The following is a 25031-nucleotide window of genomic DNA, read 5'->3' on the forward strand; positions in this document are numbered from 1 at the left end:
ATTTACGAATCGAAAGTGTTCGTTTAAGTTAAGGTCTACGGATGTCATTGGGACACACACACACATCGTTGATCTATATATATAAATGCAAGTGTCCTGACTGACTGACTGACTGACTGACTGACTGATTCATCAACGCAGAGCCGAAACTACAAAAGCTAGAAAGTTGAAATTTGCACACTAGGTTGCATTTATAAAGTGTACAAGAGATAAGAAGCGATTTTGAAAAATTCAACCCCTAAGGGGGTTAAAAAGGGGATGAAAGGTTGTATGGGGTACAAGTTTTATTTTAAGCTAGGAATTGAAAACTTTGTACAAATGTATTATATTAAAAAACAAGAAAACTAATTTCAGCGTTTTTGAAAATTCATCCCCCAAGGTGGTGAAAAAGGGGTTGAAAGTTTGTATGGAGATCAAATATTTTTGTGAGTGTGGGACTTGAAACTTTGTATATGGGGATATTATTATAAGACAAGAAAAGTAATTTCAGCGTTTTTGAAAATTCATCCCCTAACAGGGTTAAAAGGGGTTGAAAGATTGAATCCATTACAAATGCTTTGAAACTTCTTAGAAAGACATAATAGCCGATTACAAAATAAAGTAATTGCGACGTTTTTGGAAATTCAACCCCTAAGGGGGTTAAAAAGGGGATGAAAGTTCGTCTTGGGGTGCAAATTTCATTTTAAGCTAGGAACTTGAAACTTTGCAAATAGATATTAAATTTCAATACAAGAAAATTAATTTCAGCGTTTTTGAAAATTCATCCCCTAAGGTGGTGGGGTTGAAAGTTTGTATGGATATCAAACATTTTTTCGAGCGCGGGACTTGAATCTATGTATTTGGGGATATTATTAAAAGACAAGAAAAGTAATTTCAGCCTTTTGTAAAATTCATCCCCTAACAGGGTTAAAAAGAGGTTGAAAGTTTGTATGTGGTTCAAATTTTATTTTAAGCTAGGTACTTGAAAGTTCGTAAAAAGATATATTATTAAAATACAAAAAAAAATAATTTCCGCGTTTTTGAAAATTCATCCCCTAAGGTGGTGAAACAAGGGTTGAAAGTTTGTATGGATATCAAACATTTTTTCGAGCGCGGGACTGGAATCTTTGTATTTGGGGATATTATTAAAATACAGGAAAAGTAATTTCAGCGTTTTGTAAAATTCATCCCCTAACAGGGTTAAAAAGAGGTTGAAAGTTTGTATATGGTTCAAATTTTATTTTAAGCTAGGTACTTGAAAGATATATTATAAAAATGCAAGAAAACTAATTTCAGCGTTTTTGAAAGTTCATCCCCCAAGGTGGTGAAAAAGGGGTTGAAAGTTTTATGGATATCAAACATTTTTTCGAGCGCGGGACTTGAATCTTTGTATTTGGGGATATTATTAAAAGACAGGAAAAGTAATTTCAGCGTTTTGTAAAATTCATCCCCTAACAGGGTTAAAAAGAGGTTGAAAGTTTGTATGTGGTTCAAATATTATTTTAAGCTAGGTACTTGAAAGTTCGTAAAAAGATATATTATTAAAATGCAAGAAAACTTATTTCAGCGTTTTTGAAAGTTCATCCCCCAAGGTGGTGAAAAAGGGGTTGAAAGTTTGTATGGAGATCAAATATTTTTGTGAGTGTGGGACTTGAAACTTTGTGTATGGGGATATTATTAGAAGACAAGAAAAGTAATTTCAGCGTTTTTGAAAATTCATCCCCTAACAGGGTTCAAAAGGGGTTGAAAGATTAAATCCATTACAAATGCTTTGAAACTTCTTAGAAAGGCATAATAGCCGATTACAAAATAAAGTACTTGCGACGTTTTTGGAAATTCAACCCCTAAGGGGGTTAAAAAGGGGATGAAAGTTCGTCTTGGGGTGCAAATTTCATTTTAAGCTAGGAACTTGAAACTTTGCAAATAGATATTAAATTTAAATACAAGAATACTAATTTCAGCGTTTTTGAAAATTCATCCCCTAAGGTGGTGAAAAAAGGGTTGAAAGTTTGTATGGATATCAAACATTTTTTCGAGCGCGGGACTTGAATCTTTGTATTTGGGGATATTATTAAAAGACAAGAAAAGTAATTTCAGCCTTTTGTAAAATTCATCCCCTAACAGGGTTAAAAATAGGTTGAAAGTTTGTATGTGGTTCAAATTTTATTTTAAGCTAGGTACTTGAAAGTTCGTAAAAAGATATATTATTAAAATACAAGAAAAATAATTTCAGCGTTTTTGAAAATTCATCCCCTAAGGTGGTGAAAAAAGGGTTGAAAGTTCTTTATTCTTTATTTCATTGTAGCCATGTTCATAATTCAGTAAGGTGTTACAAGTATAAAGCGGTAGGTACATGACACCCTGTAAGGGCACACAATATGATTATCCTTAAACTAAAAACATATATGTACATTAACTTAACTTATTTTATTTTAGGTATATTGCGCATACCGTTAAGTTTATATAGATAAGTTTGTATAGATATCAAACATTTTTTCGAGCGCGGGACTGGAATCTTTGTATTTGGGGATATTATTAAAAGACAGGAAAAGTAATTTCAGCGTTTTGTAAAATTCATCCCCTAACAGGGTTAAAAAGAGGTTGAAAGTTTGTATGTGGTTCAAATTTTATTTTAAGCTAGGTACTTGAAAGTTCGTAAAAAGATATATTATTAAAATGCAAGAAAACTAATTTCAGCGTTTTTGAAAGTTCATCCCCTAAGGTGGTGAAAAAAGGGTTGAAAGTTTGTATGGATATCAAACATTTTTTCGAGCTCGGGACTGGAATCTTTGTATTTGGGGATATAATGAAAAGACAGGAAAAGTGATTTCAGCGTTTTGTAAAATTCATCCCCTAACAGGGTTAAAAAGAGGTTGAAAGTTTGTATGTGGTTCAAATTTTATTTTAAGCTAGGTACTTGAAAGTTCGTAAAAAGATATATTATTAAAATACAAGAAAACAAATTTCTGCGTTTTTGAAAATTCATCCCGTAAAGTGGTAAAAAAGGGGTTAAAAGTTTGAATTCATAACAAATGCTTTGAAACTTCTTAGAAAGGCATGATAGCCGATTACAAAATAAAGTAATTGCAACGTTTTTGGAAGTTCAAACCCCTAAGGGATTTAAAAAGGGGATGAAAGTTCGTCTTGGGGTGCAAATTTTAAAGGTAGGAACTTGAAAATTTGCAAAAAGATATTAAATTTAAACACAAGAAAACTAATTTCAGTGTTTTTGAGAATTCATCCCCTAAGGTGACGAAAAAGGGGTTGAAAGTTTGTATGGATATCAAACATTTTTTCGAGCGCGGGACTTGAATCTTTGTATTTGAGGATATTATTAGAAGATAATACAAGTAATTTCAGCGTTTTGTAAAATTCATCCCCTAACAGGTTTAAAAAGGGGTTGAAAGTTTGTACAGGGTACAAATTTTATTTTAAGCTAGGAACTTGAAACTTCATAAAAAGGTATTATATTAAAACAAATAAAAAAATAATTTCAGCGTTTTTGAAAATTTATATCTCAAGGTGGTGAAAAAGGGGTTGAAATTTTGTATGGAGTTCAAACATTTTTGTGAGAACGGGCTTGAATCTTTGTACAGAGGCATATTATTAGAATACAAGAAAAGTAATTTCAGCGTTTTTAAAAATTCATCCCCTAAAATGGTTAAAAAGGGGTTGAAAGTTTATATAGGGTTCAAATTTTATTTACTTAGGTAGTTAGGTAGTAGGTCTTATTAAATAGAGGACATGAAAATCTTCTAAGGGGGTTGAGAGGGATTATGTCGAGAACAATTTTATTTAGTTAGGGGCTACAAACTTCGTGGGTTGTGAAAGACAAATCTCATGCGTTGTATAATATTAATAATTAACAAATGATTAACCGTCCTACTGCAATATTTTGCTGCATAATGTTCTAAGCTAATGTAGAATATATAACCACTAATATACAAATCCACGCGTACGAAGTCGCGGGCAACAGCTATCTATCTATCTATATATATATATATAAATGCACGTGTCCTGACTGATTGACTGACTGACTGACTCATCAACGCAGAGCCGAAACTACAAATGCTAGAAAGTTGAAATTTGGACACGAGGTTGCATTTATAAAATGTATAAGAGCTAAGAAGCGATTTTGAGAAATTCTACCCCTAAGGGGGTTAAAAAGGGGATGAAAGTTTGTCTTGGGGTTCAAATTTTATTGTAAGCTAGGAACTTGAAACTTCGTAAAAAGGTATTATAATAAAAGAGAAGAAAACTAATTTCAGCGTTTTGGAAAATTCATCCCTCAAGGTGGTGAAAAAGGGGTTGAAAGTTTGTATGCACATCAAATATTTTTTTGAGTGCGGGACTTGAATCTTTGTACAAGGGCATACTATAAGAATACAAGAAAAGTAATTTCAGCGTTTTTAAAAATTCATCCCTAGAAAGAGATTAAATAGGGGTTGAAAGTTTGTATGGAGATCAAACATTTTTTTTGAGTGCGGGACTTGAATCTTTGTATAATGGCATATTATTAGAATACAAGAAAAGTAATTTCAGCGTTTTTGAAAATTCATCCCCCAAGGTGGTGAAAAAGGGGTTGAAAGTTTGTATGGAGATCAAACATTTTTGTGTGCGGGACTTGAATCTTTGTATAAAGACATATTATTAGAATACAAGAAAAGTAATTTCGGCATTTTTGAATATTCTTCCCTCAAGTTGGTAAAAAAGGGGTTGAAAATTTGTATGAAGATCAAACATTTTTTTGAGTGCGGGGCTTGAATCGTTGTATAAAGGCATATTATTATAATACATAATAAGTAATTTCAGCTTCATCCCCTAAAAGGTTTAAGAAGGGGTTGAAAGTTGGTAGAGAGTTCAAATTTTATTTAAAGCTAGGAACTTCAAACTTCGTAAATAGGTAGTTAGGTAGTAGGTTTTACTAAATAGTGGACTTGAAAATATGCTGGGGGTTGAGAGGGATTATATCGAGAACAATTTTATTCAGTTAGGGGCTTGAAACTTCGTAGCCAGGTTGTGTATAATAATTAACAAATGATTAACTGCAGTCCCTACTGCTATCGTTTTCTGCATAATGTTCTAAGCTAATATAGAATATATAACCACCAATATACAAATCCACGCGTACGAAGTCGCGGGCAACAGCTAGTATTGGTATAAAGAAGTCTGTGTTGTACGCAACTGGGTAATGTTTTCAAAATGACGGGCGTTTTTCCGAGCCTTGCTTTTGACACTGACATATCCGATCCATGTCATATCTTGCCGATGTTCGCATCAGGCCGATGGTATACAAAACAAAAACAATTCTCAAGTAGATATGTACATATCTCACCTGGAAATTGTGAATAACTAGATGGGTCAATATTTTTACAAGATAAGAGTCGCTATCTGCGAATGTGAATACAACGCAGTATTACTTAATTAACCAGCTAAGGTAAATAGATACAATCGTGGACCGCATTTACCTCGTTTTGAAATAATGAAAATTACCTAATAGAAACGTCGATAGCGTGACTTTTAGATTGTATCCCAAAGTGTATTTCATGTAGATTCACATGTCATCTGTCCAATAGCTGTTTACGCTAAGCTGCTCGTTTGTATATACATATTTATATCTTTTATAAGAGGTTATGGTAAAAATATTGAGCACAATCGTGATACAAGGTGCACGGACCAGGTATTAAGCACCGGGTCAATAACATTGAAATGACGTCAGAGTCAAAAAGCTTACATATCGTCACGCGCTGATGACTCGCTCGAATGCCCAACGTTGTCCAACAGAAAGGTGGAATAGCTATAAAACGTAAAACAGGATTTCTGAATAAAAAATAGTATCTACATTTTATTTTACATAGAAACGCTCATATTTGTTGCCTGTACTTATTAAATGCGGTACTAAGAACCAGTTTTTAGTACCGCATAAATACAGGAATCCAGATTCGTCAAAACTAATTTTATGATTCCATCACAAGGGGTCAAATTTACTATTAAGTACCGAAGAGTTCCACCATCTTCGGGGTTCATCATCATATGCGCTCGATGGTACCAAATTATTTTATTGTCATCTGTATTCTGTACGAAACTAGTAAAATTTCAAATTGATACGGCTATTAGAAGTACATAGGTTAAAAGTTAAAACAGACTTGCAAGACTTATTGTTAGTTAGGTAACCATCGCCCATACTGTCCATCGGTGGACCTTTGCCTTTCGTAATAAGGTCCACCGATGTACAGTTAGGAGTGTTGCTGTTTATACAAGCAAAGATCTATGAAGTGTATAAGATAAACAAAATCTAAGAAAACTGTGCCTAGGAAAATCAAGAAAAAAATATGCTTGAAAAGATGGCGCCGCACCTTTGACCTATATGCGTGTAGATGGCGACAGCGTTTGATGTTTAACAATTTTAACACATATCACTATCAGTGTTCACGCGTCAGTGATTTACTCGGACTTTCATGCTTTTATTTCTGAGCTAATACCCTACTTGCCTTAGCCTTATTTTGTCTTTCTTTTTCTGATTTGAATGTTTTGTACTGATGCACTTAAATGCTGGTAATAAAGGTAATTAAATTAAGTATTAATTGAGATGTAAAATAAAATCATACTTGTTCATCACAACATGTGGTGGTTCGTGATGTTAGCGGGGCATAACGAGGTAAACAATCACGACTTGACGTTTTACATCATTATTGTTGCTACACACCACACGTGTACGTATATTTCTACTACCAGACTATGCAGTATGTGTGTAATAACAAACTAACAAAATAAACAATGATGCTGTAGAGTAGACAACTAGTATAACATACGTAATATCTGAGAGACTGAGCTTCGCTCGGGAAACATATAAAAACTCAAAAATGCGCGTTGTCCCAGATATAAGACCTAGCTAGATCGATTTTTCGCCCCCGAAAACCCCCATATAGCAAATTTCATCGAAATCGTTAGAGCCGTTTATGAGATCCCCGAAATATATAAATATATATACATGCTCCTTTAAAGATATAAGATAAGGTATACTTACCTGGGAGAATCGATTCACTAAAATCATGAACATAACAACTTAACATCATCATCATCATCATCATCACTGGCTCAGAGACCCAAAGAGGATCTTGGCCTCTGACACAAGAGAGCGCCACTCTACCCTATTCTGTGCCACTTCGCGCCAGTTGGGTATTCCAAGGGCGGACAGGTCTTTTTGGGTTTCGTCACTCCAGCGGTATCTGGGACGTCCAGACGGACGTTTTCCGCCCGGGCGCCCCACATACGCTCTTCTTACAGCACGATCCTCCCCCATCCTCTCCAGGTGACCAAGCCAGCGGAGTCGTGTGGCTTTGATCTCGCCAATTATATTGGGCATCGCAACCAGCTCCTCTAGCTCCCTATTTTTCCTTCGCCTCCAAGTTCCATCTTCCTCTCTGATAGGCCCAAGAATCTTCCGCCAGATTTTCCTCTCCGCCACTAAGAGCTTGCTCTCTTCTTTCTGAGTCAGCGTCCAAGCTTCGCACCCATACATCAAAATTGGTCTAATTACAGTCTTGTAGACTCGAATCTTGGTCGGTCTACTGATCAGCTTGGACACTAAGACTCGATGGAGCGCTGCCGAGCATCTTAGGGCGTTTTGGATTCGAATATCTATCTCTTCCTCCCTTCGGTTGGTATCAGTTACTGTGCAACCAAGGTACCTAAAATGATCCACACCTTTGTAGGTGGTTGCTCCGACTACTAGGTCTTCCCTTTTCAAAGTGAGCAAGATGAAGGTAAGAGCTTGCGGAGAACTGACGGCCGAATTTGCAGTTGTCACTGGCCTGAAGCAGGGAGACGCCCTTTCGCCAATGTTGTTCAACTTGGCACTCGAATACGTTGTCCGAAAATTGCTTATGTGTGATGGGGGTGTAGAATTGAACGGCATACATAAGATCATTGGCTATGCTGATGACCTGGGACTATTGGCTCAAAACAAAAGGGACCTGGAAGCCATGGCTGGAATTGTGGAGCAGGAAGGGGAGAAGATAGGTCTCAGAATCAACCACCAGAAAACAGAATATCTCCATATGAAAAGGTACAAGAACACCAGAGTGAACAACTTAACAAGGTCTTATAATATTATTGGTATACATCATACACCTTCATTAAGTCTTTTTAAACCGAATTGTGATAAAATTGATATATCAATCATCTGGGTTTTTTTGGTATAAGATATACATAATTATTATACATATATAATTGATTGATTTGAAATGTTACCTATATTTCAAATTATCTACTATAATATAACCAGTAAATACCTAAGACTTCCCAATAATCTTAAGTGTGCAAAACTAATAACTATGATGATCTACGTGTTTTTTTGCGTTAAGTATATTTTATTGTTAAACAGGTCTATTATACGTAGTTGTTTCTTTAATTTTTGATTTCTGCTGACAGACGTAATTTACAAATATCAAAGCTTAAAAGTTGTATCTTGTGTTATGTTCTCCGCGCGACCAATGAAGAATAAAGTTAATCCAAGATCTGATTGATTTTTCAACTCGGACTTAATTCCATATAGGTAGCCCATGTAGGAAGTTGAATTTGCAATGTTAGGTTAGGTTAGTTTCAAGCTAAGCTCGAAATGAATTATGCGTCCAATGTCCAATAATCCTTCAACCTTCTATAAGTCCCATCTACTTAAGTATAAAAGCTTTGAAACGTCAGCTTAGTAATGTTTTTTAAGTTATAAAGTACCATTCATTAATTGAAGTCATTGCTAGAAACAAAAAACTATTTCCTATGGGCAGTACTTCATATTTAAAAAACAAGCAACAACGATAGAAGTGAAAACTCACCTCACTATGTTACTGACGCCCGGTAACACGCTACATACGTTTAGCGGAGGTATTCTATTTATTTATTATATATTATTATCATTCTCAAATAAAATTACACTTTTTCATTGACATGTTTATTTACATACTGCCATGACAACGTCAAATTATTTGAACATAGGAAAGAGTCTTGAATAGGAGTCCGCAACATAAATGTCAAATAATGAGTTTTTCTTTATTGATTTAAATGCCATTTAATTTATGAGTGGCCACCTTATGGGGCTTACGGTCACGTGATCGCCTTACGCCCCTTACGGTCACGTGATCGCCTTACGCTGTCTCGAGTTTATAATTTTCTCCCCGCCTCAAAAAGTGCCCAGCGCCGCTAAAGAAGTTTTCACTTCAAAAACAGACTAGTACTAAGCTTATCAATCGCACACGTCCGCAGGGACTCAGGTACATAGGATAAACATGAATCGAATACATGCTGTCGTGTATTTTTTAATAAACACTAGAGAGAAACAAACGACTATCCCTATCGCTCGCACACCATGATGTCATGGTGTATTTTTATAAATGCTCGACTGTGTTGCACGTTTTGAGTCCTACTATCGGTATCAGCTTTACAGTTAATGCTGTATTTTGTTTTTCAATTCCTAGCGCATAATTATGATTAAGGTCAACGATTCCCATTTTAATGCTCCCTGAAAATAATATGGCGTCTCAATTTGCGTGGCATTGATAATATTTGACGACGAAGTAAATAAGCATATAATTTAGTAGAAGAATGATTATCAAGTTATAATTACTTATGCCACGAATATTCCTAACTATTCGGTGTTTGGCCTAAGTTATTTAAAATTAAAATGTACCACGAATAATTTGTGACGAGCGAGTGGCGGAATATTTAGTATTCGCCAAAATCTGACATCTATATGTGACGTTCCACGGCAAAAGGTACCTTATGGCAGTTGGCGCTTACGTCGCATAGCGCCGCAATAATAATAGCGCGCGGCGGCGGAGCGGCGTTAATACAACGCCAACGGCCATAAGGTACCTTTATCCATGGGATGTCATACATATGATCTTAAATATGGGGTAACTTTATAGCAACAATTTCAATAATAAAGACCGGTCGAGTGTGTAAACGTTTTTTTTCAGGCAACAACCTAACAGACAAAAAGTAATAAAACCAAAACTTACACTTTGTACAGCCTCATAGCCTGTCCGATGTAAGTTCTACAATCTTACTATGTCGTACTTGATGTTAGAAAAGCGGACAGGCTATACAATTAAAAAATGTTACAAGCCACAATTAATAGTTAATTCTTGTTTAACATGGGAAGTAAGTTGTTGTTTACGTTACGCCTCGGGCTTATATTGAAAGACTAGAGAACTAGACGTATTATGAGAGGGACAAGTTACAGACTTTGACCAAGAAGGTATATAATGACAAAAAGCGGAAAAGATGAATAAAGAACGAATGACGAATACGTATAATGCGAAATAAGAAATAACGAAAGACGAATGAGACGAGCGATGCTGATACTGAAGTCGTCAAGTGAACACCATTTCTTGCTTAAACTGTTGTGAGACATACTAACATTGAATAATTTTACGGTTTAGACTCACTTGTTTTAAGTCACTCGCGCGACTGTTAGTGCTTGAGAAAGGAGACCTAGGCTCTCCGAAACATGTCGCGCGAGTGACATAAACAAGTGAGTCTAAACCGTAAAATTATTCAACCATTTCTTGCGTTGTCGATGTCTCCCACGTCGCTAGTACAGTAGAATAATAACATAAATATATCTTCAAACGTATAATTAGAAAACTCAACGAACCTTAATTTGCAAAGTAACTGATAGAAAAATACCTTATCAATTTAAAAGAAACAATAGTACATTATTGACAATAGTTTGAAGCCAGAAAGTAAAGGCCCGTTTTCAATTAAATGTTTCTTAAACACTTAAAAACAAGATTCTTGCATCTTTGTGCAATAAAATTTCAGCGGAATTTAAACATAATGTCATACATATTCTGATATACAATAAGCAACTTGGATTCAACATTGCTATTGGTGTAAACAGGGCCCAACACTTAATTAAATACAAAAATTTCCGATCTTTTTATACCTGTCTGCGATTTTACAGACGTTGATAATAGTTATTTGTACAACAAGAGATCAAAGTTTGATATTTCTTCGAGTGCTTATTTTGAGTCCCGTGCAAGCGAAAGATTCTATAATCTAATTCAAAATCTTGAGCGTAGTAAGGGACTCAAAAGCGCACGAGATGTAAATAACTTTGATCTCGTGTAGTTCATAAAACTTTTCACCTCAGCAGTGAGAACATTTAGACAACCCGAAAAGTGTAATCCTTCTTCATCACTTACCTATTCAGTCATGTTTCTTAAGATATACTAACAATTAAGTATAATTACCACAATCAAACACAAAAACAAAACGTAGTAAATTTCAGTAAAATAGGTAATATATGAAAACAACGACCATCAATTGATTGACATTTGAATCGGCAACTTTTTCTTGTAAAAAAAAAACATTGTAAGATACGGTCCGAATTGCGGATACTAATAACCATTTGTAAACTATTGTAGAGATTCTTAAAAGTATAATTATTTATTTTACGTGATATACTGTGTATTTTTTGAGTTCATTATTTTAATCGTACAATAAATTACGTAAAATATAGTGTTTTTATCAAATCTGAAACTTAATTTTCATTAATTACATATTAAGAATTCATACTTGTATGTGTTTTGGAACGATGCGTTCTGACGTTTTTCGGGGGTCTATTATAAACCGTCAATATACCGTTAAATGTCGTTTGAAATTTTTTTGTCTCTTTCTTTTTGCTAACGACGTGAAAGGGACAGAGATAATAAAATCCAAGTATTTCGAACTTGTATTAGACCCCGCATGTTGAAATGACATTTGAATATTAAGGTCACTTGAATGTCATTTTGTCTCACTCAGTGAGCAAAATGCGATTTTGCTCACTGTTTTTAAGTAGCAAAGTACCCTTGTTCGAGCTGCTGAGGTGAAAAGTAAATTTCAATGCAAGTACGTAAGGTAAAAGATTGGTAATTGCTTGGTTTGCTTTGTCGATAGAATTCTCGATATCTTGGATACCTATTACATATAAATCCCAGGTGTTTTCCCACACCATTACATCCTTCAAGGAATACGTTTGAAAATACACAGAAAACGCCCTGAATGTACGAACATAATTTTGCTCGAAGATTGAATATCCAGTTAACCGAAATGATCTCCTAGGTCAGAAATTGCGTCTCAGGATGTATGACATGCTAACCCTAATTAACCATCTTTGTTCGATTTGAATTACTGCCAGGCCGTGATCTCATCTGTCGGTCAACGTCGTTTGAACTTGCTTGGTACAAGTCATCCTTCACTAAATCATCTTCTTGGAATGCCCATACGCATTGAACGAATGTGTATTTACTAACATCCTTCCCCGTTTGTCAGATCGGAAACGAGAATGGATACTCTCTAATGATGACATCCCACTAAAAATCGAATCCACCTTCAACCCTAACTTTACAGTTTTTCATAGAGCCTTAATTACTAATTCTAATTCATTATGTTCGGTTTGTTGTGAAATCTTGCAAAAAGTGTTATCCGTCTCTCTCAGTAGTCGACGTCAGCTGTGCTATACTATCCACAAAACTATCTGGCCGGTAGGGCAATAAACGTCCGCTACCGTTAGGGGTGTAACACGTCGATATAATTATTATATTTTCAAATGAAATCTTATATCATTATTGATATTGTTTTTAAAGTTATCTAATGAATAATACTAAATGTTTAAGATATTTCTTAAATAATATAATGTTATAGCCATAACTTGTCATAAAAAGTTGGTTCATACATTATGGGTTGTACACGGAGAGAAAAAATAAAAGAGAAAAAATATGCATGTCGTCTTCAATTTTTTTTTCTATAAACCAACCGAAACGGTGCTCGATCGAATTACATCTATCTATAACCTTTAAACGAGCCATTCTTGCATATTTATTTTTATATATATTTATATTTCGGGGATCTCGAAAACGGCTCTAACGATTTCGATGAAATTAGGTATATGGGGGTTCTCAGGGGCGAAAAATCGATCTAGCTAGGTTTCATCTTTGGGAAAACGCGGGTTTTCGAGTTTTTATACGTTTTCCGAGCAAAGCTCGGTCTCCCAGATATTGAGTATAAAAAGAAAAAGAAACTGGAATTCATACCGACAAAAGTACGACCACTGCAACTGGATAAAATAAACTAAAGATTTCCAATCCGCGATGTAGATACTCTTTTATAAATCACCGTTAATATTCAGATATATTGCGCCATTTGCTAGGGTCAGACAATAGGTTTGTTTGTCCGTTGCCGTTCGTACGCTGGACAGTAATTGCTGTGTAGTATCCCCGCCCTCAGAAGGCCACATCGTCATCGCACGGAGCGTACAACGTAGTACGGAGTATTTTGAGTGATGACTCATTATTTTTATACACTAATGATAGTAATGATTCAAAGGGAAGCGACGAGGGCTTATTTAAGAAATTAAGATACAAATATGTATCATAGTAATACAAGTAGGTATCGTAAATTATATTTTTCAAATTATAATTCTCTCTAACTTGAGGTCTCTGGTTCTCTGACTCAAATATTAATACCACGAGTACATTAATTTGTTTTATTGAAATTGTGATTATTGATGTAATCTAGCATGTATACTATCGCATAGCTATGCGCGTTTTTAGAATTAAGGTCCGTAACGAAATGGAAAACCACCCAAAAAAACAAAATAATCTCCTAATAATAAAAAACTAGGTCCTCATAAAAATACTAAATTGTTGCCGCCTAAGGCTGTCATGAATCAACACCGTCGTTTCCAAATTTTCACTTATAATTATATCGTATTTTCTTATATTTCTCATTTCAGGTGATAAAATTATAGGGGAGAGTCGGTTATATGTACTTCGTCTAATTTTCAACGTACTTAAGTAAGAATATCTGGGTGACGCTCGGAAAACATAAAAAAAACTCGAAAATGCGCGTTTTCCCAGAGATAAGACCTAGCTAGATCGATTTTTCGCCCCCAAAAACCCCCATATAGCAAATTTCATCGAAATCGTTAGAGCCGTTTCCGAGATCCCCGAAATATATATATATATATATAAACAAGAATTGCTTGTTTAAAGGTATTAGATAAGATAAGATAATTTATTGATCATGTAATGTACATTACATTTAGCACGTCATACATTACAGTTTATTCAAAAATTATATTAATAATATTTCAAACACTTCTTTTTCAAAATTAGTTCACTAAACTCTTTTATAGAGTACACAGGGTTTTTTTCCAATAATCTCTTGATTTCTTTCTTAAAGTCCTTCTCTGGTAAAATAGTTATATCTGTAGGTAGTATGCTGTATAGATAAATTTTGATAGACTTTCCTTGCTTGTATAATCTCTTACCTGTAGTAATCAGATTAGCTAAGAATGCGAAAATGTAACTAGCGAGATACCGAATAGAACCGGTTAATTTCTAAACCGGGTGTCGCCTTCTGTACGGATCAAGCAAAGGTCAAGGATATACCTTAAAAATTAGGTAGATTTGACTTCCAATCCAATGTATGTTCAGCTAAAATGTAATCCTGCAAAGACTGATAATGATAAGATTGATAAGTGATAACCATAATTTTGTAAGGGCATAATCGAATTACTGTCATAGTTTTTGAAATAATTTAGTTACATGAGTTAGGTTAGCACTATTAACCAACTTAACCAAAAAAACAAAATAGTAATTTGTTTTAAAACATTAAATTTCGATCAAATACAAATATAAAGATTAGAAAAATCGCTAATCATAATCATACACTGTTAAATTAAATTTTTGGAAAATCCATTTCGCATTATGGCTACCGTTCCTGAAAGACTAACCGGGTACTTAGGTTAGTTAGGCTGGTTAATCCGGAGTTGAATGCCTTTAACAAAAGGAGTCTCTTAATAGTTTTGACCCGACAGCACGGAGACGGATTTAGGATGAGAAGCCGATTTCATGATTATTGAAGAGATGATTTCTCTAAAACAGGTCAATCGAATTAGTTGCGTTTTTAGGGTTCCGTAGCCAAATGGCAAAAAACGGAACCCTTATAGATTCGTCATGTCTGTCTCTCTGTCCGTCTGTCCGTCTGTCTGTCCGTCCGTATGTCACAGCCACTTTTCTCCGAAACTATAAGAACTATACTGTTGAAACTTGGTAAGTAGATGTATTCTGTAAACCGCATTAAGATTTTCACACAAAAATAGAAAAAAAACAATAAATTTTTGGGGTTCCCCATACTTCGAACTGAAACTCAAAAATTTTTTTTTCATCAAACCCATACGTGTGGGGTATCTATGGATAGGTCTTCAAAAATGATATTGAGGTTTCTAATATCATTTTTTTCTAAACTGAATAGTTTGCGCGAGAGACACTTCCAAAGTGGTAAAATGTGTGTCCCCCCCCCCCCCTGTAACTTCTAAAATAAGAGAATGATAAAACTAAAAAAAATATATGATGTACATTACCATGTAAACTTCCACCGAAAATTTGTTTGAACGAGATCTAGTAAGTAGTTTTTTTTTATACGTCATAAATCGCCTAAATACGGAACCCTTCATGGGCGAGTCCGACTCGCACTTGGCCGCATTTTTTTGTAAAGGATTTGTAGTAAGTTCACCGTCGGTGATGGTTTTTAGACAGGTTTCAACTCAACAGATAACTCAGTTAATAATTTTGTAAGATTTTTTAAATTTTGTGTTAAATTGAGATTGAAAGGTGAAATAACAATAAAATAACATCAGTTTTTGCATGCTAAAGGGCACTTAACGGGCATTTGCGTAGAAATGTCGGAAATATCCACAGCTGATAACAAGTTCAGTAAGTCGACAGCAGTTTACCGCAGCTCAAGTCTCATGACTTCATTACTACGAGTGTTATGCTAAAGACGACATCTCATCTAAATGTTAATTATATAATGATGTTTAATAAAACTTTAACTTTATTGTGTAGTTGTCTCCTGGTGTCGTGTGCTTTATCATATAATTGTGATTGTAATTCAACTTGTGTTCAATATTTACACCAGTAAGTTTTTATTCCGGAGTATTCGCTGTCCTTGCTTTCAGTCATAAGTCATTAAATATTAACAAACATTCCAAAATAGCTGAGACGGTCAGTGTGCATGCACTTACTACTAGTTGTTTATGGCTTGCTGTCTCTTTACATTCATTCGTCCCACGGAAACTTGGTCAATTGCTCTCGGGTACATTAAACATAACAAATTGAATTACAGACAAAATTAACATGTAGAGTCTGTGCGGAAAGAGCAGCCGCACAGATCTTTATAGTAGAGCCTAATATAGCTGTTTGAATTACATGGAATTATTAAATTATACAACGGGACTTAATCGCGTATCTAATTTTTAAGATTTACCTCCGACGTTTCGAGGACGGCGTTGTCCCCGTGGTCTCGGAGAAGACTGGCTTAAGTTGACATCAGCATCGTCTAACCGCGCGAGTTTTTCGAACTACTCGTACTTGGTCTTGTTTATACGCTTGAACGTTTTGCGCACTAGGGATGTCACTCTGTCGACACACAACACTAACGATATTCGATTTATCGACTGTCGATATTCGTTTACGCTTACATTTACTAATGACTGGATTCCATGTGGATGAGATCTTGAAACCCTCGTCCCGATTGATATTACTATGTTTTTTTTATTTCAATGGCTTCCCGTACTTTCCTGCTGTAGAAATGACGATCCGTGGACAGGATTTTAGGGTTATGCAGCTCAATCCAGTGTTTTGGTCCTGACTCCAGTAAATCCTCAGCCACGGCAGACTTGACCTGACGATCTTTGACAGCTGCTATATGTTCCTTAACTCTTTCTGCTATTGTGCGCTTTGTTTCTCCGATATAGGAACTACTACAACTGCAATCAATTTTGTAAACGCCAGGTGACTGATACGGAATAACGTCCTTCGGTGACCTTAGGCTCCCTGCTACTTTGAATAAAGGAGTGTACACCGTCTTTATAGAGTACTTTCCAAGTACTGTGCCAACTTTATCGGTTACCCCTTTTACATACGGCAAAAATGCCGGTTGTCTGGAGACATCAGGACGTTTTCCTCTTGACTTCCGTCTGGGTTGCCACTTTGTTACCTTGTACCCGTTCCTCCTTAGTACCTCCTGAATATGCGACATTCAAATTCTCTCTTTAAATATTCAGGGTCACAGGACCCACGTCCACGGAACCCTAACTCACACAGTTTATAGGAAACCTACACACACTGACAGGTATTTGAACGCCTTTCTCACCACCATCCCCGTCACTTACAATCAGTTGTTAGCTCGTTAGTCAACAGAGCACAAAATCTGTGTGACCCTGAATATTTAAAGAGCGAGATGAACCACGGATCGTCATTTCTACAGCAGGAAAGTACGGGAAGCCATTGAAATCAAAAAACATAGTAATTTCAATCGGGACGAGGGTTTCAAGATCTCATCCACATGGAATCCAGTCATTAGTAAATGTAAGCGTAAACGAATATCGACAGTCGATAAATCGAATATCGTTAGTGTTGTGTGTCGACAGAGTGACATCCCTAGTGCGCAAAACGTTCAAGCGGATAAACAAGACCAAGTGCGGGTAGTTCGAAAAACTCGCGCGGTTAGACGATGCTGATGTCAACTTAAGCCAGTCTTCTCCGAGACCACGGGGACAACGCCGTCCTCTAAACGTCGGAGGTAAATCTTAAAACTTAGATACGCGATTAAGTCCCGTCGTATAATTTAATAATGTGTAAAAATCGTGAAAGTTTAAATCAGTGTTACATGGAATTACCGGGTGACTGAGGTCAAAGATTTAAGGTAGCTTTCATTAGGTTATTTACTACCTGCTTTATTTATAAATCGGGAATATGTTAGATATTTTTTAGTTAACTAGTAAAAATAAACATCCATTATTTCTGAGAAATCAAATACTTAATGCCGAATCACTTGTAACAAGTATATTGTTCTTAGCGATGGGGTAAATCTTTGGGAATGCCAAATTATAGGTACCTACATGATTAGGTATTTATTTTTCTTGTTCGTTATACTCACCCTTCGAGTAGTTTAATCTACAGAAATCTAGTTTTACTTGTAAACACTGATAAATATAAATACAACAAGGTCGTTAAAAACGTGCGCGCAGTTCATTATTTTTCATTCTTACGGTATCTACGGCAGACGTCTTATCTTGTACTAGTATTGTCTTGGGAGCGCTCTCGTTTTGACATACAACTTGAATTTAGTAACGTTAATTCATTTTTATGAGTGTCTATATAACTCTGTGTAGAATTAAATATGCGAATTTTCTGGACATTAAAAATGTGTGTATCGGAATATTAACCATTCTTTTTTTATTTTAAGTTACCTATTTAGTATGTGAATATACCTAATAATAATTATTTGTTTTGTTTCAGAGAGGTAGCGAATGCTTGGGAGAGAAAGGTGGGCAAGCCAGACCAGCCGGCGCCCGCCAATCGAGTCAAAAGCCTTTTCTACGACATCCAGCTATATCCGACCGATCCCCAAGGTAACCTTCACTTATGATCATTTTGAAGTGTTTATTGTCATAAACTCCATATACATTGTATGTACCTACTGGGCACCACAAACGTACTGTATTATGTTGTATGTATACAATAGTATTGGGACTTAATATTCATGCTAATGAATACTAATCGAAATTGGGATTCGGCGAAACCGGCGTGTAGCTAAAATTGATTGTAACGATGTGTAAAGTCTAAGTCAAATTCCTGCTTCGCATTTCACAATCAATGTAGATATGGATGAAACTAAAATTTGACACTTCAGTTATAACAAAACATGGCACCGTAGTTAAACTTCATATCTTAATCAATCAATTAATATTTGTTTGTTATCTACGTTGCAATTGTTGTAATCAATTACTTTATGTCGATGTCCCAAAATCAATATGTGGAACCTCTATTTGGCGACATATCTTCGTAACTCAAAACCTCCATAACTCGAAATATTTGACCTCATTAAGACTAAGTAACCAACGATTCCCTTCACAATTGTCCAGTACATTTTTTACCTCTATAACTCGAAAAAAAAACAATTCCCAAACAATCCAATCAGTTTATTATTTAAAAAAAACAAAGCAGGCGTATTGTTTTATCGCCTCTAAATCTTGAAGTTTTTTACCTACTAGAACACCTCTGTAACTCTAAAAAGACAATAATACTGTACTCTAATACGATATTTTCATGAGTTTTACCTCTGTGACTCTAAACCTGTTTTATGACGAACAATGATACCTATAAAAAAAACTAAGTCGATGCCCTCTTCATAACAATTAATGTATTAAAATTACGGAGAGACAATTATAGGTGATTATGACAACGGGCATTACTAATCCAAGCCTAGTAATGCCGGTCGTAGATCGATGGAGCGATAATTTGACGTCATCTCCGTGATATCGATACTAGTGAGCTGAATCAACACGACAGTTTATATGCCATTAAAAATTATGCATGCCCGTTCCGCATGCCGCACGTCGCCGTTCACCATTTGACGAATAGACAGCGATGCATTGCAACATAATTCATTGGAACCGTTGCCCAGATAAAAACTTATTGCACATGTTTTATTGTAATGGAATAATAGGTGTGCCTCGGTTGATTTTATAACTTATATATTAAATATTTACATTTATTGAAAAATATGAGTAATCCCCAGAATCCTTAAAACACAAACAGTTAAAGTAATGAGTAATATTTTTCCAGGTACAGTTTAAGTGATTTGAAGATAATAATAATGATTCATAAATTGTATTTCCCGGTACTTATTGAAGGATGGGTTTGTCAAATGCCCAATGCGCTATTCCATACCTATTTCTAAGCTTCAGTATATACCTAGTATGTGTCATGGACTAGCGAATGATCTTATCAGGTGCCCAGTTAATTATAATTGACGTAAAATAATTAACTTTTTACCCTGGCCCGGCTCCGTCTGGATCTATCTGACCTATTAGGTACTTACTTGTTTAATTACAACAAACAAATACCACCGGTGTTGGGTAACACCAATAACTAATCGTTCTAGGTGATGTGCTTATTTCGTTAAAATACTAGCAAAATTGACTACACTCTGTTGCACTGAGGTAACCTATTGAAATCATTGCTTTTTATAATACAATTATGGCGCATTTTTTTTCATTCGAATTCGGTGTAGGGTATGAAATAAAATTTACAATTTGTCATCTTTCCAAATATTAGTTAAATAATAGAGGGAGTAAAACACAGTTTGCGGGGTTGATGTTTTAAGGAAGCTAATAACTATTTAGTTCCATTGCCTGCCATTCTCACGAGCAGACTTCAAGAGTGCCGGCGGCGGTGATTCTATCTCAAAGTGCAAATTGTTGAACGCTGCTGTCATATGAAGCAATTTACGGTTCTGTGTGGTTATTAAGACACGCCCCTATTGTATATTTATTGCCTATGAATCTCACGAGCGAGCCATCAATTCACAGTCCACTGTTAATGTCTCCTAACAGACATCATCTCAGTTTATGTTATTTTACAAGTCGGATGAGTATCAAGCATATATTAGAATGACCTATGCTCTGTAGTTGCTAATTTTATGGTGCAACTAAACAGTTTATTCGTACCGTACGTACATATTCCATGTGATTTATTACTTTGCAGTTGAGTTTCTGTATTTATTCAAGGTTAGAATTGATTTGTAGGCACATGATGAATATTATAAGAATCACTTTTTTATCTTTATGTTAATGTCACAGCTGTTGGATCTCCAAATAAAATAAAAATATTTAAGAAAATAATTTTTATTTGTTCCCAAACTTGTGTACAAATAGTAAAATCAAATTTCTACATGGTAAGAAAAATCTATAGACTTAATTTTATTATATGTATCACGACCAAAATAATATTTCTCTTATGACGTAAAGTGCCTTTAGAGCGCCATTTGCAAATGTCGGATTGACTTAAATACCTGACTTCGCGATTGGCAAGATCGTCTTTATCGACAGCTAACATAACTGGTCCCCTTCGACTGAATACGTCGATTGATTATAAGTAGTCATAGTCATAACATTACACTAGATAATCAAACTTATCTACCATTCCTAATTTAAACATTAGTATAACGCGACAGGTGTTATTACAATGATCTCACCAATTGCTCACTATAGTTGATGACCAATAACCGACTTAGGTCACGACCGCTCGTGATCCGCCATTGTAACTAGGTATACCGACGGACTCAACCGGAAGACCCTTTCGAACCGTAAACTGATTACTCGTTATTATTGTGTTTCATATGGTTTCGATAAACGTTATTCACTTACTGCGGTAATTTTATCCAAAATTCAAATTCTAAAATGTAATTTCCTGTGTTTACATACCCCTGCGAAACGACAGACAATTATTCGACATCAGTTACCTACTAAATTTATTTTCTTAATTTCCGAATCCTTTTAAGCTTAAGTTCACTAAGTTCTCTCTCTCTCTCGCCCATCAGCCCTACAGCAATGTCTTCATACAGTATTATGGTCCTTAAATGTAACAGGACTGATTGGGCAGATAGAAAATTGTGAATAAAATTTCACGTTTTCTCCATAGTAAATGTATGGAAATAGTTTTTATTAATTTTCTGGCTTTTTAGTACATTACCGTAAGTTGACCCCTAGGAAACTATTGATACTGGATAGGAATGGAATCGATTGGCATACAAAAATAGCATGTGAAAAATAAAGGTTTTCATTTTCATACAAATTGTATGGGAAAAGTTTTCCTCGATTTGTGGCTTTTCTAGCCGGAATTTTTTTTTCGGTTCCATACAAACTTTTGATCCTCAATAGGAATGGGATCGATTGGCATAAAAAAAAAAGTTTGTCAAAAATGACCTTTTTCTCGCACCCTGTATGTTTTTTCCAAAATCTGTAAAAGCCAATCTTCATTTATTTGAAATCGAGGGAAGGTCTTCTAAGATCGTTTTCTCGTAGCAGCACGGGATCTGGTAGCTGCCCTCACTGACCCAAAAAGAAAATCCACCCTGTATACCAACTGTCCTTACCTACCAGCACTCCTTATCTCGAGCGGGCATAGTTCTCGATAGTCCATGTTATAACTGCTCCCTATGTTTCAGTGTTCGAAATGCTGGTCTGCGCCAGACAGTGTGCGCGACGCAAGTCGCTCACACTTACGTTCGGCGAGTTCTGCGTGTTCGCGGCCGAGCTGCGAAGGCATTCGAGGCAGGTCAGACAGTGAGTAACGATTCATTTACAAAAAGTTACATTTTAAAACCTGACTGATATTAACATTACTATACACATGTCACTTCTGTAGACAGGTTGATTAAAGTTAGTGTTCCTAGTGCTAGTTTATTTAAATTTGTATAATGTTCCAAAAAGTATGAACGAAAACATTCGGTCTCCATAGCATTTCTTCCATACTAAGGGCTCATTTAGACGGCGCGCGAACTAGTATACGATTTTAGTTACTCTGCGGACCATTGAGGTGACAGCTATTCAGCCGACCGATCAACTGACGCAATGTACCTAATGAAACTCGCATGCGAGTTCTCGCACCGTCTATTTGAGCCCTAAAGAGTAAGAGTTGAAACAACAATTTTGGTAATTTACGACAAAGTAATCGGCATGACCCTCTGTTAATCAGTGTGGATTTTTTGTCAGCGTGATAAAGGACAATACCTGATGTGTTGTTTTAAAATCGGCACGCAAGTTCATTATACATTGCCAACTCGATTTAGCGTTATTTATAACGTGGCACCGTGCGCACGTTAAATAAGGTTAAGACTGTACACAAATTGAATGCAATAAAGTCGTAAATGTTGCCCCATTTGTCCTCTGCGGGCATGAATCAGTATTATTTCGTCGATGACGTTAAAACCCGCCCGCTTGAACCACAGCTGACTTTGACTATAGGGTTACCGACTCATTAATACTTTGCGGTTAATAAAAGTGTCGTCTCGAATCAGTTCGACCTGCAGTTAATTTATTTTGGACAAAATCTTTACTTACTTCCGGTAGGCCGTAGGCCTGATGACGGTGATTCATATTTTTTTTAACAATATTGCGGTTATAAAGTCGGTTACCTTAATGGTTAGTTTAAGTTAGTATTTACTCGCACATAATCACACATTTATTTTTTATCTTTTTAATATCCACCTAAGATACTCGCCTCCGCGTACAGAATATAGTTAATATGTATATTAAATATAGGAAATACCATAAATTACAGGAAAACCTATAAGAAGGTAAAGTGTGAAACCCTCTTACGAAATTAATTACAGACTTTGTACTTGTCTGGTTTTTTTTTCTTTGTGTAATTTATTTATCATCGCCAAACTGCGATTTATCTTGCAAGAATACACCATCGATATTTCACCTTTCATGCCTACTAATTTGTGAAATGTACGAACAAAATAAATAGGTACGGTATGAAGACAATATTTGTGTTGATAATATGGTAATTAAGTTCGTTTTGTTTCGATTTTAAAAAACTTCTTTTAGTTCCTTGCGTTTAGAATAGTTGTTCAATTATGACATATTTGAGGATAAGGTTTACATTATGCTCAGTCAGTAGCAGAAGTAACTAAAGTATTTTCTACATTCGCCCTTACTTAACGCTAACACTGTGTTCTTTGCCTCGGCTAGTCTGTGGCCATGAGTAAGCCCATTTTTAATAAAAAAAAATTAGAATATTTAGATTGAATCGGGTTGGTATTAGTTAGTACCTATTATACTTACTAGGAGTCTAAGACATCATTTCTTCCGATGCCGCCCTAAAATACTAGTAGTAGTTTATAACCGAACTCTTTCACCCAAAAACGTATAGTAAGAAGCACACTCACTCTTCAAACAACATGTTGAGTGACTCACTTCATTCATATCCCCCGTGTGACGTTCATTCGAAAGCTAACTATCGAATCTTATCTTAACAATCGGAGTAAATTGATCATTAAAGCATTAACAATGCACTGTTTTGTTTCTAATTTCAGTTTTCATTCGCAGGAGTCCAAACAAACCGGAGTCACCGCAGTGGAACGTAGAGAAGGAGTTTAGGGAAAGGGAGACGATATGCAAACCCAATATCGGTAAGCTATCTAAAATACTACAACTGAATGACTTCCTTTTCCAACATAAACATCACGAAATATTGGCTGTCGCTGATTGGACCTAATACAATATGTCTATGGGACAGCCATCTTATTACCACCTGTGTACCTCAAAAATGGCCTGGCGTTAAAAACATCCTGTATGTAATGTTATAAGTCTACAGACTACAAGCTTTTGTTGTTGCGGTGAATGTTGGTTGGTGGAAAGCGATTGCGTTTTTTACTTCTGTAAATTTTATATCTAATTTTAATTCTCCAATAACCGACCGAATTTATTTTAAGTAGGTATTTACGCAACAGTGGCAGTTATATAGGTACCTATATTGCATCGCATTTCAATCATGTTTGACGTGGCTGCACTTCATTGAACTTCCTCCCTTCGAACTTCACAAAGTAGGTAATACGAGTCGCAAATTGGTCGTAAACGCTTTATCGAACGGAATGACATCATGCTCTGTCGTAAATACACTTCCTCTATACATATTTGGATTTTCTTTGTCGCGCGAAAAGGTGAAGTAAAGTTTGCACACAAATGTCTCCTGGAAGGTCGATCGGAGACGGCGTCTCGCAATCAGACATGCAATAAGTAAACTTTCCGCACGGTACCAATCCAGAAATATCCGGCAGTCCCAGTGGTGCGGCCTCGGCATGTGCTCGGCGCAGCAGTGCGGCGTCGTCGCCGGCCCACGCCTCGTCTGTCGTCCACGACCGTCGGTTTCGCCGTAGTTCATAGTACGCATTCAACCCCCCCCCCCCCCCTCTTTCTGCTCTTTGGTCAAGTCCTACACTATTAGGGACATTCATTGGTAACAAACGTTTCTGCACCGTTCATTACAGTGAAGTTGGTTGAGCCATTTTGTCGTGACTTTTTTTACCAAAGAGATTTTCTTGAGTAGGAGAAATGTTCGATAGTGAAACAGCTTAAACCATAATTTAAGTTTAAAAAGTTATAAATTGCAGATATTCTTAAAATTTTACGTGAACAACAGTCAAAACAG

General features: G+C 35.8%; 1 protein-coding gene across 9 annotated transcripts in view; it reads left to right on the forward strand.

Annotated features, from left to right (window-relative positions):
• Positions 1-25031, forward strand: part of LOC134661094 (uncharacterized) — an 83904-nt gene that overhangs the window by 36038 nt on the left and 22835 nt on the right. For 4 of the 9 annotated variants that reach the window (XM_063517025.1, XM_063517026.1, XM_063517021.1 and 1 more), the window contains 3 exons: positions 18330-18442; positions 22042-22159; positions 23930-24012. In XM_063517025.1, the coding sequence (XP_063373095.1) occupies positions 18330-18442; positions 22042-22159; positions 23930-24012 (314 nt within the window). Of the gene's footprint in view, positions 1-15792; positions 15945-18329; positions 18443-22041; positions 22160-23916; positions 24013-25031 lie in introns of those variants that run through there. The other 5 variants (XM_063517027.1, XM_063517030.1, XM_063517028.1 and 2 more) reach the window with 3 other exon arrangements.

This window comes from Cydia amplana, chromosome Z, assembly GCF_948474715.1.
Source record: "Cydia amplana chromosome Z, ilCydAmpl1.1, whole genome shotgun sequence".
In the NCBI taxonomy this organism is placed as follows: domain Eukaryota; kingdom Metazoa; phylum Arthropoda; class Insecta; order Lepidoptera; family Tortricidae; genus Cydia; species Cydia amplana.